The 16,306-nt window shown below is 35.4% G+C and overlaps 1 protein-coding gene across 1 annotated transcript; it reads right to left on the bottom strand.

Annotated features, from left to right (window-relative positions):
- Window positions 1-9,141: 9,141 nt before the first annotated feature.
- Window positions 9,142-13,018, bottom strand: LOC144444292 (transmembrane protein 180-like). The gene is made up of 4 exons (XM_078133705.1): window positions 12,140-13,018; window positions 11,091-11,245; window positions 10,229-10,312; window positions 9,142-9,424 (listed from the first exon to the last, which is right to left on the bottom strand). Exons 1-4 carry the CDS (start codon window positions 13,016-13,018, stop codon window positions 9,142-9,144), a joined length of 1,401 nt encoding a protein of 466 aa, XP_077989831.1.
- Between the last annotated feature and the right edge of the window lie 3,288 nt (window positions 13,019-16,306).

Genomic DNA, 16,306 nt, shown 5'->3' with positions numbered 1-16,306 from the left:
GATAGCATTTATCGTAAAGATAGCAACATGGTTGGATAGGCAACTAAACACCTATTGTTAGCATAGACTAGCATATGGATAAACATTTTTAAAAACTACAGTTGTGCTACAACGCCATTGGCGGTATTTTTTAAAAGGTGCTATATGAAAATATGTATGAAAGAGTTTAAGCTTAGAGCAACACAGGCCTAGCTGCAGGTGAACTTGTTTGTCAAAACTGATACAGCCGTGGCAAGCTAAGTGTGAAGTTTCGTCTGTGGATGTAGGCAACTGTTTTGTCTCCAGAAACAAAGATATCATAGTCATGTCAGTTGTAACCTGTTTACGACACTTACGGTATATTCCGTTCAATCTCTCATACCTACACTTGTTACTAGAATTGCAAAATGCTGTTAATATAGCTGGAAAATCTTAACTTAGAATTGCCCAATCAGCTTGTCATCACCATGGTGTATTCAAATATATGCAGATAAAACACATGCAAATGAAGAGTGTATGCAGATGAACTCACTCATAAATTTGAATACCCCATGGTGACGACAAGCTCATTGGGCAATTCTGAATTAAGATTTTTAAGTCATTTTAACAGCATTTTGTAATTCTAGTTAATACAAGTATGAGTGATTGAGCAGAATGAGAGATTGAACAGAATATACTGTAAGTGCCATAAACGCGTTATGTCAATGGTAGTATTTATTGTAGAAGTACCCTATTGAGTTTATTTTGACTTTGATATTGACCACATAGCATTATATCAGAGAACAACCTTAATGCATCCACAAGCCAAGTTACATTCTTCGAACAGAAAATATGGATTATATATCCTGCTCGTTCTACATTGTGACAATCAGTATCTACATCATTCTTTGGTGTATGAAATATGACTCAAAATGTTCTAAATCAACATTATTTTCCCCACATTTTCACAGATTATTGAGGAAGTATAAGTTATTATTCCAAAAATTTTTCTTTATTCAGCCGGAAAATACTCAACAGGGTGCGCACTATAATAAAAAAAAACAATCATTGAAGCAACTGCGATTTCTTTTATTTAAGTAGACATAAAAATGTGTCTGTCTACAGCGGAAATGCCACCACACTTAGCTTGCCACTGCTGTAGCTATGGATTTAAAAACGATAATGAATACTTCTTGGAACCAATGAAGACAAGTACAAATGGGTTCATATTAAGTGTGAAAAAAAATACATGGTAAAAGAGTGTATTATCTCAAAAGACGAATTTTGTGTTCCGAATGTGAAATTTATTTTAGATCAACAGATCCTTCAAGTGTAGGAATGGATTTGATATAATTGTTATGTCAGAGAAAAAAAATTCAAAATGAAAATTTATTGTTCCCGAAAATTTGAAGAAAATCTTGCAATCAGTGAAGATTATTAATTATTGCAAAAGTTAATTATTAAAGATGATGATTGATTTTTGTAGTTTTTTCCTTTAAGTGTTAACTCTTCCCAGATTTTCCCAGATTTTCCCAGATTCTTGTAAAAGTATGTCCAGATCGATATTTTACATGTCGTGTCAAGTTACAATGTGGTTTTATTCTATCATTTACAGAGTTATACAGAACAGCATTCAATATGGGGTGGGGGGTTGGGGGATGGGGGTAGATTCATGGGTCCCACTTTGCACAGATGCCACCAAGAATAATTTGTTTCAATTTTTGAAATCTGAATTTAAATGAAACGCATTCCCAATCAAAAATCTGCAAAGAGGTATGTAGTGTTTTTATTTACAAATAGTCATAAAAATGAGAGACAAGAATGATTAAAATGTTAAAAAAAAAATTCTGAAACTTAAATTTGCGGATTTTTTGCACTATTCTGCAGATGAGTTAAAGTGAAATTTACTAGAGATGGCAATTTGGTGGGAGGGGGTAAGATTAGAAACAGTTTGCAATGATATAAGATGAAATAAAAGGCTGAATAATTTGTAATTTATTTAGTGAACATACAAGTATTAGACTCTGAAAGAGGACAGTGGAAATTGTTTTCAACCATGTCATACACCAACTGTGCTGTTGTACCTCACCACAAGGGGGCGCTATTTACAAAACAACTGAAAAATGTTTACCTTTTAAAGTCTACATTTTGCCTTCAATTTTAAGTCTTTGACCTCATTCTCATTTTGTTTGTTAAAATGATTGAGAGTGCCAACACATGTCCAAGAAAAAGAAAGCATATTATTTGATTTGACTGAAAGAATTATTGAATGTATAGCATGTATACATTTTATAAGGCATTATAACCGAAGAACTTGCAATCCAGACTGAGCATGCTCAGATGCAAAGGAGTATGGGATTAACTGTGGTTCTTATAACACCTAATCTGGAGCTACTTATAAAATTAACCTCCCACAATGGACAGGGTGACTATGAATTGATTATATCTGGTTACAGACAATATATCAACATTAGTATTTATTATCACATTTCCCATGATGCAACATTCAACATTGATTCAATTGTCATCAAAGCACATAGATATACCATCTCATTTCTTGTCCATCACAATGACCCCCAAATTCTGGTAAACATTCTTGTTTTACCACTGCTTGATAATGTGTGCTAGCTAGAGATTATTATCCTGTGTATCCTTTTTTTTTTTTTTTTTTTTTTTGCCATAGAATTCAACGACTGTATTTGTGTTGCATGAAGGTTCATGAACTCTGGCATCATACTTAGTAATGACAATTTCTACTCACTGAGTCAAAAATTTCCTTGAAAGGGAATCTCAAATTTTCACTGATGTCTTGTCACAAATAGCCCATTGTAGTACACCCCTGACGATGCTGATAAGATATGTGAAAAATTTGGGATTTGCTTCCACGGAATTTTTTTGACTGCGAGTAGAAATTTTCATTACTAAATGTTTTTGTGTTAATTCTCTTTTGTGAATAAATGTGTACATGTATGTGTGCAGCAGATTTAAAAAAAAAAACAGCCATCAAATTATTGTTTACTGAAAGCCCAGTAGCTGTAACTAATGATATTTCTCACAATTTTTACCCACAATTCCAACGTATCTATGTTGTACTTGTTGAAAGTAGAGTGTGCCTCGGTGACCAATTTTGAAGTCCCTGAAAATCAGAGTTATTTAAATATGTCCAAACTTTGCCATATGAAAACTTATTCCTGGTCCATTAAAAAAAAAAAAAAAATAAAAAATTGGGAGTTACTGTCTTGTTTTCAATTAAATCATCAGTCTTTTACTTGACTGTACAGTTAATACAGTATTCGGTGGCCATATTGGATTCTACAATGATTTTGATGTCATTTTGACTTCTCTTTGATAAAATTGTATGGTGACCCCTCACTTTTTTCCTTTATTTGAACTGAGATTGGCTTTGAGTTTCTTTGAACAAAGTAACATGTAATTAATTACATCATCAGATGAGTTATAAAACAGAAAAAGTTTATTAAAACATACATATACATTTCCAAGGCACATTCTACATGAAGCATGTACAATATGCAAATCAAACACTTTATTATGCAAATTTACAATTTGGTGATAAATAATTAAAGTGGCACAAGCTGAGTTTATAGAAATTTTACTTATAAATAAGTGAAAATACTTTTGATTCCATAAAATCTTGATTAAACTATTTTAGTTGATGTCAATGCATATCACTGTCTATGACATCACAATTGACTTGTGGAATTATTAGAACAGCTGATTGCATTGTAGGAACTTCTTCCACGTTTATTTTATATGTATAATCAATTATGCCATCAAATGAGTCATAAATGAAAGCTTTGTACGTGGCAGCAAAAGTTATGCCCCAAACATATAAACTCAGGTTGTGCCCCTTTAAATGAGTAGGCAATGTATTCATTGTTTACAAATGGACATCAATTTAGTGTATACAGTACCATCATCAACTCCAGCTGATAACAAAAATTTAATTGTTTCTGGTGTATTTGTCAAAAGGCAAAAATGAACATAAAAGAGTTGACAGTTTCAGCTACCGGGGCAACAATTTTTCTTTTGGGTCAGTGTGAACAGATGATGCATCATGCTATTGCTAGTATTTATGTAAGGTTCGTTTAGAACCTTGGTAACATCGGTTAAGTAATCCTTGTATTTTGTGTAAGTTTCCAATATTATTCTGAGTGGAACTGTGGTCAAGAGCTGTTGAAATAGAGATCAATTTGACCTCTGTGCCATAATTCAAAAAAAAAAATCAGAAAAACTTACACATGAAAGGAATAGTACACATGTACCAGTTGTGACTAGCGTCGATGTACATGCTCACTAGTAGCATTTGTGCTGCAGTGCAATACCGAAAACATTATTGCATACCTGTATACAAATGTATGCAAATGTATGCACAACCGTTCCTTGTACATGAAAATTGTGTGATTGCACTGTATAATTGTTATAGAAATTTGCTGTTTTATATAAACATATATAATAATAACCTACAGTATATGCATACCACTCGAGTGCCAGTGTGAGGTACTGAGGTGTATTTGCACTAGTACTTGCAGTGTTGTTTACTGCTGAAAACACCACAAGTAATGCAAATATCCGAGTATGCCACACTTGCATGCTCATGTCATGGGGTTCTGTCATATACAGGCTCACCTGCAATGACTCAACCAGTGTAAATAAATCCTATTCAATAATCTATGTGTAAAATCCTATCTTTTGAATATTAATATACAGAACATGGGTGGGATAATTACTTGAAAGAGTATATCAATTGATACCCTTTGTTCTGTAACATAAGGAAATCATTTCCCTCAAGAGGATGTAAAGAGCAAATCCCTATCCGTAATAAGCATAAACTAATGTAAGTTCTAGAGAGAACCTTACTTGTACAACCTTTGCAGTAGTTATGTAGAGATGCCTGTGCACAGGACATTATTTTGTCAGTGGTGGACAATTAAAATTGACTTCGAACGTGCTAAAAAGTCTTTGACCACACTATCAAACTAACATGTATTGATACAAAAATGAATGCAGGTGCCGCTGATGTAGATTTATCAGTTTGTTTATCTTTGTGAAAGTGAGTCATTTGGCGTACTTGGATATGACTAACTTTCTCAGACATGCATGTAAACAAACTGATAAGAACATGGTATCAACGTATGTCAGTTTGATAGTGTGATAAGGAGTAGACTTTCTGGTACCTTCAAAGCCAGATTTACAAGTGATAAAATAACATTCTGATCAGAGGCATTTGTAAACAACTGCTGCAACGGTTGTATCATAAAATATGAGATTACAGCAAAAAGGGTTTGTGTTAAAAATTTGTGCTGTGATAAATCATTGAAGATTGTCTTTGAATTTTTTTCCTAGGGAAATTGATGAACACCGGTCTGTAGCCTCTCTATATTACTGATAATAGAGGGACTGTGACTTGATCCATGTTGTTCACCCATTCACAGCCCCCTCTTGTCACTCGTCTGAAAACATGGGAGGGATTATTACAAGACCAATATTTTTGTTTTCAAAAACAAACAAAATGGAGGAAACAGACATTAGTGTTAAATATTTGAGTACTTGGCAATGTATGAGTAGTCATTGCCAACTCTATCCAATGCAAAGTTGTTGTTATTAAAACAGAAGACTCTAGTTTAGTGCCTGACAGATGTGTCATATTACTTGTTTTAGGCCAAGCAAGAATACATGAAGTAGGAATTTAAAAATAGATATCTTCCTGAATCCTGTGGCTTATCAAAGACAAGTCTACCAGTAAATAGATATCACTGTGACATGAAAATTTGCAAATTTATTATGAGAAAATATATCTATCCCCTCCCACTAAATGAAAGAAAGCAAGAAATGCCCACCCTCATCCTCATCCCAGGAGTTTTTTTTTTTCATTTTATCTATTCAAGTCTTCTATAGTGCAGTACATGATCAGTATTCTGCAACCCAGTAGTGTGACTTTATCAACTGAAATGTACATGTACCTTTCTTACATACCGATTTAGTATGTTCCCCTCGTAATTTAATAAGAGTGGCCTATTCTACTTGGGAAAGGGGGGATCGGGAGCACAGTGTGCATTTAGTACTCAACTTGTTTTCTGTTCTGACTTTTTAATGAGAATTAAGTGTCCTTGTGTTTAACTAATTTACAGTAGAAGTATAGTGTATATGTGTACGTGTATACATTGTCTGAATGCCACTCCCATACAGTAGTTTGTATTTTAATTACATTTCTTGTCAAGTCTGTATAGAAGCTAATAAATGTGTAAATAGATTTATACTTTGTGGTTATTTTATTGAATGGATTGAATAAACTCTGACAAGTTTGATATGTGAAAGAAAGAAATTGTGTGTGTTTCACCAAATATCAGGACACAGTTTCCTTTCATCAGCAGTCACATAGATTGTCTTTGCACCCAAAAGTTCACTCATGACAACTCAGATAACATACAAGAAGTATCGGTCATGTTGATTTTGTTTATATATATCATGGCATGTCCATCATACTTTTATTTCTGAATCATTAACGCCGACCTTGTCAGTCAACCTCTTCACATCGTGTTATGATTAAAGTTAATGTCCAATTTGAATGGAATCAAAGTCATCATTATGGATTCTGTAGTAGTTGTGCAATAGACCATTATAGACTGCAAACAGGAAATTGAGAATACATGTACAGCACCCTCACTCAAATGGGGGTCTGATCACCTTATTGTACTGTTTCTTAAGGCCCTGGTGGGGTCTATTATGGAACTATAATTATTGCAACCACATTTTTGAAGACTTCCATCAATTATTGTTCAGATTGTTGGGCGATAATGATTCAAAGAAAAAATGGGTGTGATTGCGGACCAATTTACATGAAATTTTTTTATGATAATATCTGGAGAACGAAGCATCATAAAACCATAATTTTTTTTAAAAGCTTTTACTTCCATACACTATGAAATAAACCACCTTCACCAATGAGAACTCTTTCAGAACATTTGTAAAAACATAGTTTATTGGAAATGTGAAAAAAAAATGTTAAATTATTAACATTTTTGTCAGTTTTCTGTGTACAAAATTCATTTGAATCACATTTTCAGTGGTTCATATTATAGACCAACATATTCTGTACAAGTGTGCCAATTTACACCACATTTGAACCTCTTGTTCAAAAGTTAGGGTTGGAGATCACAATCTCAACATGACAAAATCTCAATTGTTCAGAAATTCAATTTAAAAATGAAGCAAAAATGCAAATTTTGATTAATATTTTTAAAGTGATTTTCTCAGGATGAAACTTATGAAAATTGAAGACTGAGTGGAAAGGTATGCTCTGAAATACTTTTGCATGCTATTTTTGTTGTTTTTATTCACATATTTCATACTAGTGGCACACTGTTGAAAATTATTTAAGACTTTTGTCAAGTTCATGGCACATACACAAACAAGGAAGCTCATCAGATGCCGTGTTAATTCATTGTGACATTTCCTTAGGTATTAATCATGTCAAATATTATTATAGAATTGAAATAAATATGTACAGTTACCTTTGTTTCTATAGCTATGTTCAATAAAATCATAACATCCACAATTTAAAATTAATGAAATGTTAAATTAAATATTTGAATATTACATGAAATGGCAAATTTGAGAAGTCTAATTCTAAGTCACTGTGTAGTATAGAAGCCATCTAGGAAAATCAGGATGATGGCATTGTTATGTACTATAGTAACATATGCAGGTAAGTACAATCATGGTATCAAATTTCATCATGGTGAACACTGCATGGTGAGTAAATTAAACAGAATGGACCAGTTCACAACTCCTATGGTAAACTGAAGTTCTGACAAAGAATTATTTTGTTGTTCCAGTATATTATTGTTTACGTAAATGGATACCTGAACAACCACAGTTCACTGATTACTTTTTATCACAGGTAAGTGGACTATAAAGAGCAATCCCAGTTATTGTCCTGATGACAAAAAAAATATCAGATACACAAATATAGGTGGTAAGGTCATTACACTGATGTAAAACAGTCAAGCACTGTCCATGAATAATACGAATGTGCATGTGAGTCATTCAATAAAGTGCACCCGGATGTGATACAGACTTTACATCTATCAAAATGCACCGGCTGCATACACCTCCCCCCCCCCCTCTCTCTCTCTCTCTCTCTCTCTCTCTCTCTCTCTCTCTCTCTCTCTCTCTCTCTCTCTCTCTCTCTCTCTCTCTCTCTCTCTCTCTCTCTCTCTCTCTCTCTCTCTCTCTCTCTCTCTCTCTCTCTCTCTCTCTCTCTCTCTTCTAATACAATTCTCTGCTGCCTTCTGTTAATCCTGGCTTGGCGTTGATGTTGCTGCCGCGCACTTTCTGCGATTCTGGTATTATCACGTTTTTCAAAAGCCAGCAGGTGACAGTGTGTGCCATGTTGAATACCCAACTTCTGGAGGATTTGAATATTAGCGACACCTCCATCATTACGAGTTTTGTCCCTTGGTATTCTGTAGATGTCTAAATCAGGGATAGTTTTCATATTGTTCAGACATCGAGGAAAGCAGCAGTGCTCTATGATTAACAGAGTAACCCATACCATGTATACCCGCAAGGTACACACAGACAAGAAGTAACGCACCACCATGGCAAATTTTGGAAAGGCCAATTCTCCCTGCTCACATTTCAAAGCATTTTCAATAAAGGGCATTTTGATAATGAGATGGTTACGTTGGTCTTATTGGGTTATCTGATAGGTGATATTCAATTTGCACTTCCACTTACACACTATCGACTACTAAGTACCCATGACACCAAACTTAGTTGCCTGGTAGTCTCATATGCAATACACCATGCCACTCCTTCTACGTTGTCATTCTGTATTGAGTGATCTTTGACGTTACTAGTGTTATGTCTCTAGAATTTGTCGTCTTCAAAATTCAAATGGTTTCTATAGACAATCTTCCACAGAGTATTTCATGGTCAGCAAATATGATGTGACATGATGTGATAAATAATATGATGTGACATGTTTTAAAGTATGATATATGATAATTATATGATTATGATATGGCATGAAAGGAAATGATATGTTTGTGTTTGTGTGATACGTGATAAACTATGATATATGATATGTGATGTGATATGATATTCTATGACAATATGATATGATACAATTCGATAAAGTCAGTTTTTCTTTCACCATGATCAGCTCTCTGAGAATTTAGGAACTATTAAATGACTGTCTCTTAAAGAATACTTGGTCCATAACAGACATTGAACAATTCCTAATACCAATGGTACCATACAGGCAACTTGAAACATGACATCATGAAGTTGACTGACAACACTCGGATCTGGGTCAAGTCCATGTACTACTTCTTGGTATCCATTCTTGTTTAAAACATGTACTATGAAGATTGGTGCCAACGACTGTGCTGGTTTGACGAATAATGCATTCATACCAAAAAACATTGATGATAGCGGAGATCTGGAAATCAAGCAAATGCAGTTATATTAAGGTTAAATAAGATACATATCCATAATATGACAGAGCCACATGACGCGAAAGTGCAAAGTGTGGCATACTTATACTTGGGGTATTTGCACGAGTGCTTGCAGTGTTTCCTGCCCAATACTTTCACGAGTGTAGAGAGCGAAAGTGGAGCAGTAAACATTGTATTTGCATATCATTTACATATATCATTTGTATGTAATAGGTACAATATCGATCGCCGACGGTTAAAAAAGTCTTGATGATCTTCTGACGCTCTTGAACTACATATTTGATCATCAGTAGTAGTGCATTAATTACATTGCTGAGTTTTACTACAATACGATAGAGATCGGTGAAAAGAGTATATAATATTCTTTGAATAAAAGATACCCTAGAGAAATTTCACTGTACAAGAGTGACGAATCTCAAACGTTATCTAAGCATTGGAATATAACTAGCACTTTACTATTAAACTCCCAATATATTAGACAAAAATTAATTATAAGTTTTCGACATATCATTTCTTACTTAAGGGTTGTCGGTGGCTGAGTGGTTAAACCACTTGCCTCTTACCACTGCGGTTGGGGTTCGAACTCATTCACGGTTTGATTAAATTTACCACAGTGTAAGTAAGAAGAGTGTCTTTCAGTTTGACTCTACCGAACAACGCAGGTTTTCCCCAGGTACTCCAGTTTCCTCCTGTATTAACACTGGTCCTCTCTGGGCTTCTTGGAAGATAAGTGTTTTTATACTTAAAGAACTATCGAGTATAAATTTTAGTAGAAAGACTATAATTACTTTCTGTTATATATTTTCATGTCTTCGTCAATACAGTCAGCCATCAATAAATTGAGATATCGGGTCATCACACCCGGGGAAGTCCTATATTGGAAATGAAATTAATTAAGATACAATATTTGTAATTCTTTTTGGTTTCATTATGCTTGGTTTTTCATTCCAGACATTACAAGTACTTTGCCATTGTTCGTAATTTTGGCCATTTGCAACCTGAAATTGTCAGCTTGTAATTGAAATATGATATAATCCCATATATAGACAAGCAGAAACCAATCACTGATATGGAAAATCTGACAGCATGTTATTGTTTTTAATACAATCATATTTAATAATAACTTTTTTTTAATAATAATAATGTTGGTTTTTATATAGCGCTTTCTCACTCTGTGCTCAAGGCGCTTGCACGGAACTATATTGGCACAATGCCCCTTTATCCTTAACTCCCTTTGCAGCCTTTATAAGCGCATAGGATTAAAGCATTCACATTGCAACCTCTATCCTAACAGGTCCCAATTATACAGCTGGTTTGACTGAGGCACAATCATGGTTCAAATCTTGCCCATTCAGAAACAAACGGCAGTGACGTACGGGGCTCGAACATGCAACCTGCAGATTTCAAGCCAGCCACTCTAACCATTCGATTCGACCATCATGAGTCATGATTGACCCTAGCTGGATGGTTTTACTTCCATATTAGGATATGTTATACATAATAACACAGTTCTTGTGCCTGTGCCTGCTCACTGTGGATACAGCCTGTGCCTGCTCACTGTGGATACAGACAAGCAGGAAGTCCTTGTCTGTGCTGTGGATTGCAACTTAGCTGTTAGTGGGGGTGGGGGTGGGTATAGGAAATACTCACATGTCAATCAGGAAGAAAATTGAAAGCATCCAAGTATGAGACACTCCAACAATGTACATGGCGAGTGAACTCACTATTTTGATATAAAAGGCAGCACGGTACACTTGGTAGGCTCCAATCTTTCTGACCACAGGGGATAGTAGCAAAACACATGTCTGGAATGAAAAAAGTATCTCAAAGGAATAACCAACACCTCTGTTAGACGCATCTTAAATTATCAATGGGCTTTCATTTAATCTATATTAATTAGAGATGCAATTTCTAGACCAGGGTATATGTTACAAGACCCCATATGGTAAACAATCTAGCATATTATCGACCAATCAGTAAGGTCCATTCATATCAGTCACTTTGGAGAAGTCGCATCTTCGCATACTGACAACTGATGGATGCAATAATCTTCAAATGGAGACCAACGCCTCTAACCATCGTATGTTGCCGATAAAAATAACCACCAATCCAATGGCTTATAGACGATGTGCAAATTGCGATTACCACCATTGTGAACCAATCAGATTAACTTTGAGAGGAGGTGCTTGGCAATTACCACCAATCACAAAGGATGTGCTTGATGATTGCCACCAATCAGAATAGATTAGAGAGGACGTGCTTGGCAATTCCCACCAATCAGATTAGCGTACAGGAACATGCTGCATATACTAAAACTTTGTTTTTAGAAGATCAACAGAGATAGAACTCTTAGTAGTTTGGAATTGTCTCTGAACATTGTGCCCTCTAATGATAGCCAAATTTTGCAAAACATGCAAAATGATAACAATTGGCATTTTGTGGGAGTCACCACATAGTAAGAGATAGGGTATACCTAATTTTGATGCCTGACGAGAAATTGTGTACGTCAGTGGTGAGTCAAGAGGGCACATTCTGACATAATCAGATTCTAATGCATCTGTACATCACCTTACCCAAGATATCCATACTCATGCCATCTAGCCAATCAGTCCCTTTTATAATTGTTAATTGAATATCCATCAATCGTATTGTCAAATTTCTCCATCTCCTGATCAGTAGAGGCATAAATCATTACTTACCTGTGGAAGAATGAATACGGATCCATACAGAATTTTCCTCATGAAATCAGGCAAGTCTTCTTTTGGTATCAGTTCACTGGCAAAGATACTCAGAAAGTTCCTTCCATATGTTCCTTGGAACTGGCTACAAAAGTTAACAGTAACCAGGATAAACACATTTCCCTGGCGTATAATCTGCCAGTAGCTTTTCCACAGTGATTGGTCGGTTATGTTTGGGTCTTTCCGGTCTGTACTACCCTCCAGGTCCTGTACTTGTGATTCTGCGTCGTATAACGTGTTTGCATTCATGCCTGTATATCGCAATGAAAGCCAACTTAAAAGTGCAATGAAAACACACAGAGCTTGGAAATTCCTGAATTTATTCATCCCGTCTGATAAAATCTCACACATGAAGACAGAAAGAGATCCAAACACTGATGCAACTTGGCTGTACCTGATCAATCGAAGACGATCTTCATGGAGATGAGACATCTCAGCAAACAAGGCACACATTGCCAAACCAACAAACGTAAAAAGAGCGTCGTACAAAAACAAAGATAACAGTAAATGGACTCCAATAACCCAACTATTCGGCTCGTAATCAGTCCAGGGAAACCATGGCAACAGAAAGGTGAGAGCAAACAGAGGCGCTCCATAAAGCACGGATAATCTCCTCTGTCTAAATATACGGTGTTTGGAATGGTCTTGGAAATATGCAAATAAAGGATCATTTAAAGCATTCCATATTAGGTATACTGATTGGGCAACGTTAAACCAGGTCTGGGATATTCTATAGATATTCAGGAATAAATTTACATAATAAAACGAGAAGACTGAACCCATCAGGCTAAATGCAAAACTAGTCATTGCATATGCCAAGGCATTCTTGTGCAACGTCATCTTGAGACTATGGAAGCACAGATATCAGATCACTATGTGTGTTCTTCTGGATGTTATCAGTGATACTGCCTCCTACACGTGGAATGACACGCCAAGCAAAGTCCAATTTCTGTTGATGAAATGGGATAACTGACTTTATAAGAAATGTATCTTAAACAAATTCAATCAAACCCGTTTGGAATAAGACATGAAACATTACGGGATTAGTTAAATCATATAGACAAATGGGTTTAAAATATTTGATGGAAGAAACTTCCCATGCAGGCCACCTGTTGCTCAAGACAACTGCTCCCCCCCAAAAAAAAAACCAACAAAAAAAAAACAAAAACACAACAACAATAAACAAAACAAAACAACTTGAATTTTCTGGCTAAACCATATAATCTAACCAACACTAATTCTATTCAACACTAGTCTTTCTTTGGCTTGTTTCGTCCTCTCTATGAATAATAACAATGTTCATCCTACATTTTCAAAGGAGATGGTTTCTTTTCAGAAAAAAAATTCCTATTGAGAGAAATGACCTATTCAGAATATTGCTCTCTTCGAAGAAGCTTGCCCAAACTATTAAAACGAACTATCAAGATCAGTGAGCATGATCAAAAGTTTTCATATTGAGATAGTCACCATAAAGATATTAACACACAAACATCACTTACAGTGTCAACTCTTTATTTAGTTAATGATATAAACAGTAACAGCATGCACACTACTACAATTACAATAGACATGAGGTATAATTTCTTGAAGTTCAAACAAAATCCATGGTCAGCAGCCAAATGAAGTTTCTTTCATGCAGTTATTGTTTATATCATTAACTATATAAAAGAGTCCACATTGTGTAAGTTTAATTATGTGATGTTTGTGTGTTATCTTTTTTGTGTCTATCTCAACATGAAACCCTGTGATCAGGCTCACTGATCCTGATAGTTTGGGCAATCTTCTGTGATCTGAAAGGAGCTGTGATATCTGAAAGGAGCTGTAAAGATATCACTTAATATGATATTACTTGTATTACGGCCATGGAAGTCCCAAAGCATTAGACAATTTGCATTTCTAAATAACTGAATTTGCTAAAATTTAACAAGTGCGAAAGGGGAGAAATGAAAAACTCCATAGCTATACAAATTTGGTGGCACTGTTTCCCTAATACATGGACCTATACAAAGCTCCATTGCATGAATTAAATTTATGTTTATCCAACACAGAATGTGGTTTTCCAACAAGCTGATACAAGTAAAAATAAATTAAGTGATTCCGATATTGTGTGCTCAGTGTTTGCTAAATGTAAACAAGATGTTATGTTTTGTGTAATCTGTCCAGAAAAAAATAAGTAGAATCATGAGCGTTTTTCTATAGATTTTTTTCAGGCTATGTTTATTAAAAAGCCCACCAATTTTGACTGTTAACACGTGACCACAATCCTTTTGTTTTTGATGAAATCATGTTTCTACTGCATTGCCAGATAACTATTTTTTACACCTAAATTTTAGTCGTACTTCAACTTTGCCTTAGTTTATATATATATCACATGTATGCAAGCAAATACCTTTCCCTCATCCATCACCTGTTCCCGCTTTGTGAAATTTGTACAACAGCAGTTAAGATTGACACGTATTAAGCACACAAATTCCATACTATGATTTCACATTTTGAGATAACAAACAAACAAACAAACAAACAAACAAACAAACAAACAAACAAACAAACAAACAAATAAATAAATAAATAAATAAATAAATAAATAAATAAATAAATAAATAAAATAAATGATTCATCATTTTGGAAGACAAATTCCTAACTTCAATGATGGACTGGGTGTTATCATTAGGTATATACGTTTAAATATGTAAGCAAAAACATGTTATTTGCATTACTAAAATCTGTCTCCTAAACATGTTGATAAATTGACATGTGCTGGTACTAAATGGGTGCTTGTCGATAAATATATACGAGTCTGTGACAGGTGTGATGAACGATCGATGCAATAATCCTGTCAGTCTGTAACACTAGGCGATTTCAGGCTAAACAGCAATTTACTATTCGCTAGCTTGATTGTCCTCGGCGCTAACTAGATTGTCCTCGGCACTGGATCAACTACTGCACTAGCTCTCATCTACTATGGACGTATATAGCCATGATAGCTACAGATCAGCACCACGGGCAGTCATAACGGATAGCAACCCTGAACTCGGCTCTGTCTCTATCCCCGTTCTTTCTAGTATATCCTATGCCATCGTATGTTTTAAATGTTTATAAACGATATCACAATCTTAACTTCATTGCAGATTGAATACGAATCTGACGGTTGACTCTCCCTACATGTCCTTCGCGACATTGACAATTTAGAATCGAAAGACAGACTTCTGAGATCATAGACTATACGTAACTGTTTTCATTTCTCAGACACACAACTGCTATGAAAGGACTACGGGCTGCTAGTCTACATGGACATTCTTTTCGTCTCTCGTCTCATGAATATGGACAAAGAAGACGCAGCTCATCCCCACATTAATTAAATATATTCTTCTTAGTACAATGAATGAATGAACGAACGAACCGGCTGCAGATAACAAAAATAAGCAACACAGTCCAAGAAACATATGGTACACATATACAAAATGAATACAATACATGTACAAATAAGGTTTTTTTTCTTTGGGACATTGTCAGAATCGACTCCCGTATTCCATCTGCAAGAAGTATGGTATGTACACTGGTGGGTCGTTTGTCCGGTCATCGGCTGGGTGTAGTCATCGATCACCATGCAAATACCCCCATTACAAATATAGACTGTATAACTCGTCACACTATATATGACCTTTCAGCTCCAGCTGTTAACGTTCCCTACACTGTATTCTACGTCAATATATATATCTAATGACACCGAGTCTAGTATGGTCGAATAGTTGATTGCCTCACCTTGCTTCCTCGAGTACTGTAAGTTCCATTTCCTTGTGGATTAATTGAAATCACACGTATAGACGAGTAGGCATAGCCAGCTGGCTTGACCTGGAAGGTTCTTTTAATATTTGTTTACCGTTGTGTACAAAAGCGACCGCCGTCAATCTGAATATATCATGTACATGTACATCAAGGTCTACTATTCATAAAGTTTACTTACCTCACGTACTCTAACTACTACACTGAGGCCAAGTCATAAGGCCACCTACGTACCTGTTCGCATTCGATCGTGACCCGAGATAATGCAATTACATGACCCTAGTCCGAGAGCGCGCCCTCATCGCTTGGTACTAGAACTTTACTATCGAAAGTGTTACATACATG

Source organism: Glandiceps talaboti, chromosome 13 (assembly GCF_964340395.1).
Source record: "Glandiceps talaboti chromosome 13, keGlaTala1.1, whole genome shotgun sequence".
In the NCBI taxonomy this organism is placed as follows: domain Eukaryota; kingdom Metazoa; phylum Hemichordata; class Enteropneusta; family Spengelidae; genus Glandiceps; species Glandiceps talaboti.
The sequence above is the reverse complement of the archived record's forward strand: the minus strand, read 5'-3'. Positions and strand labels throughout refer to the sequence as shown.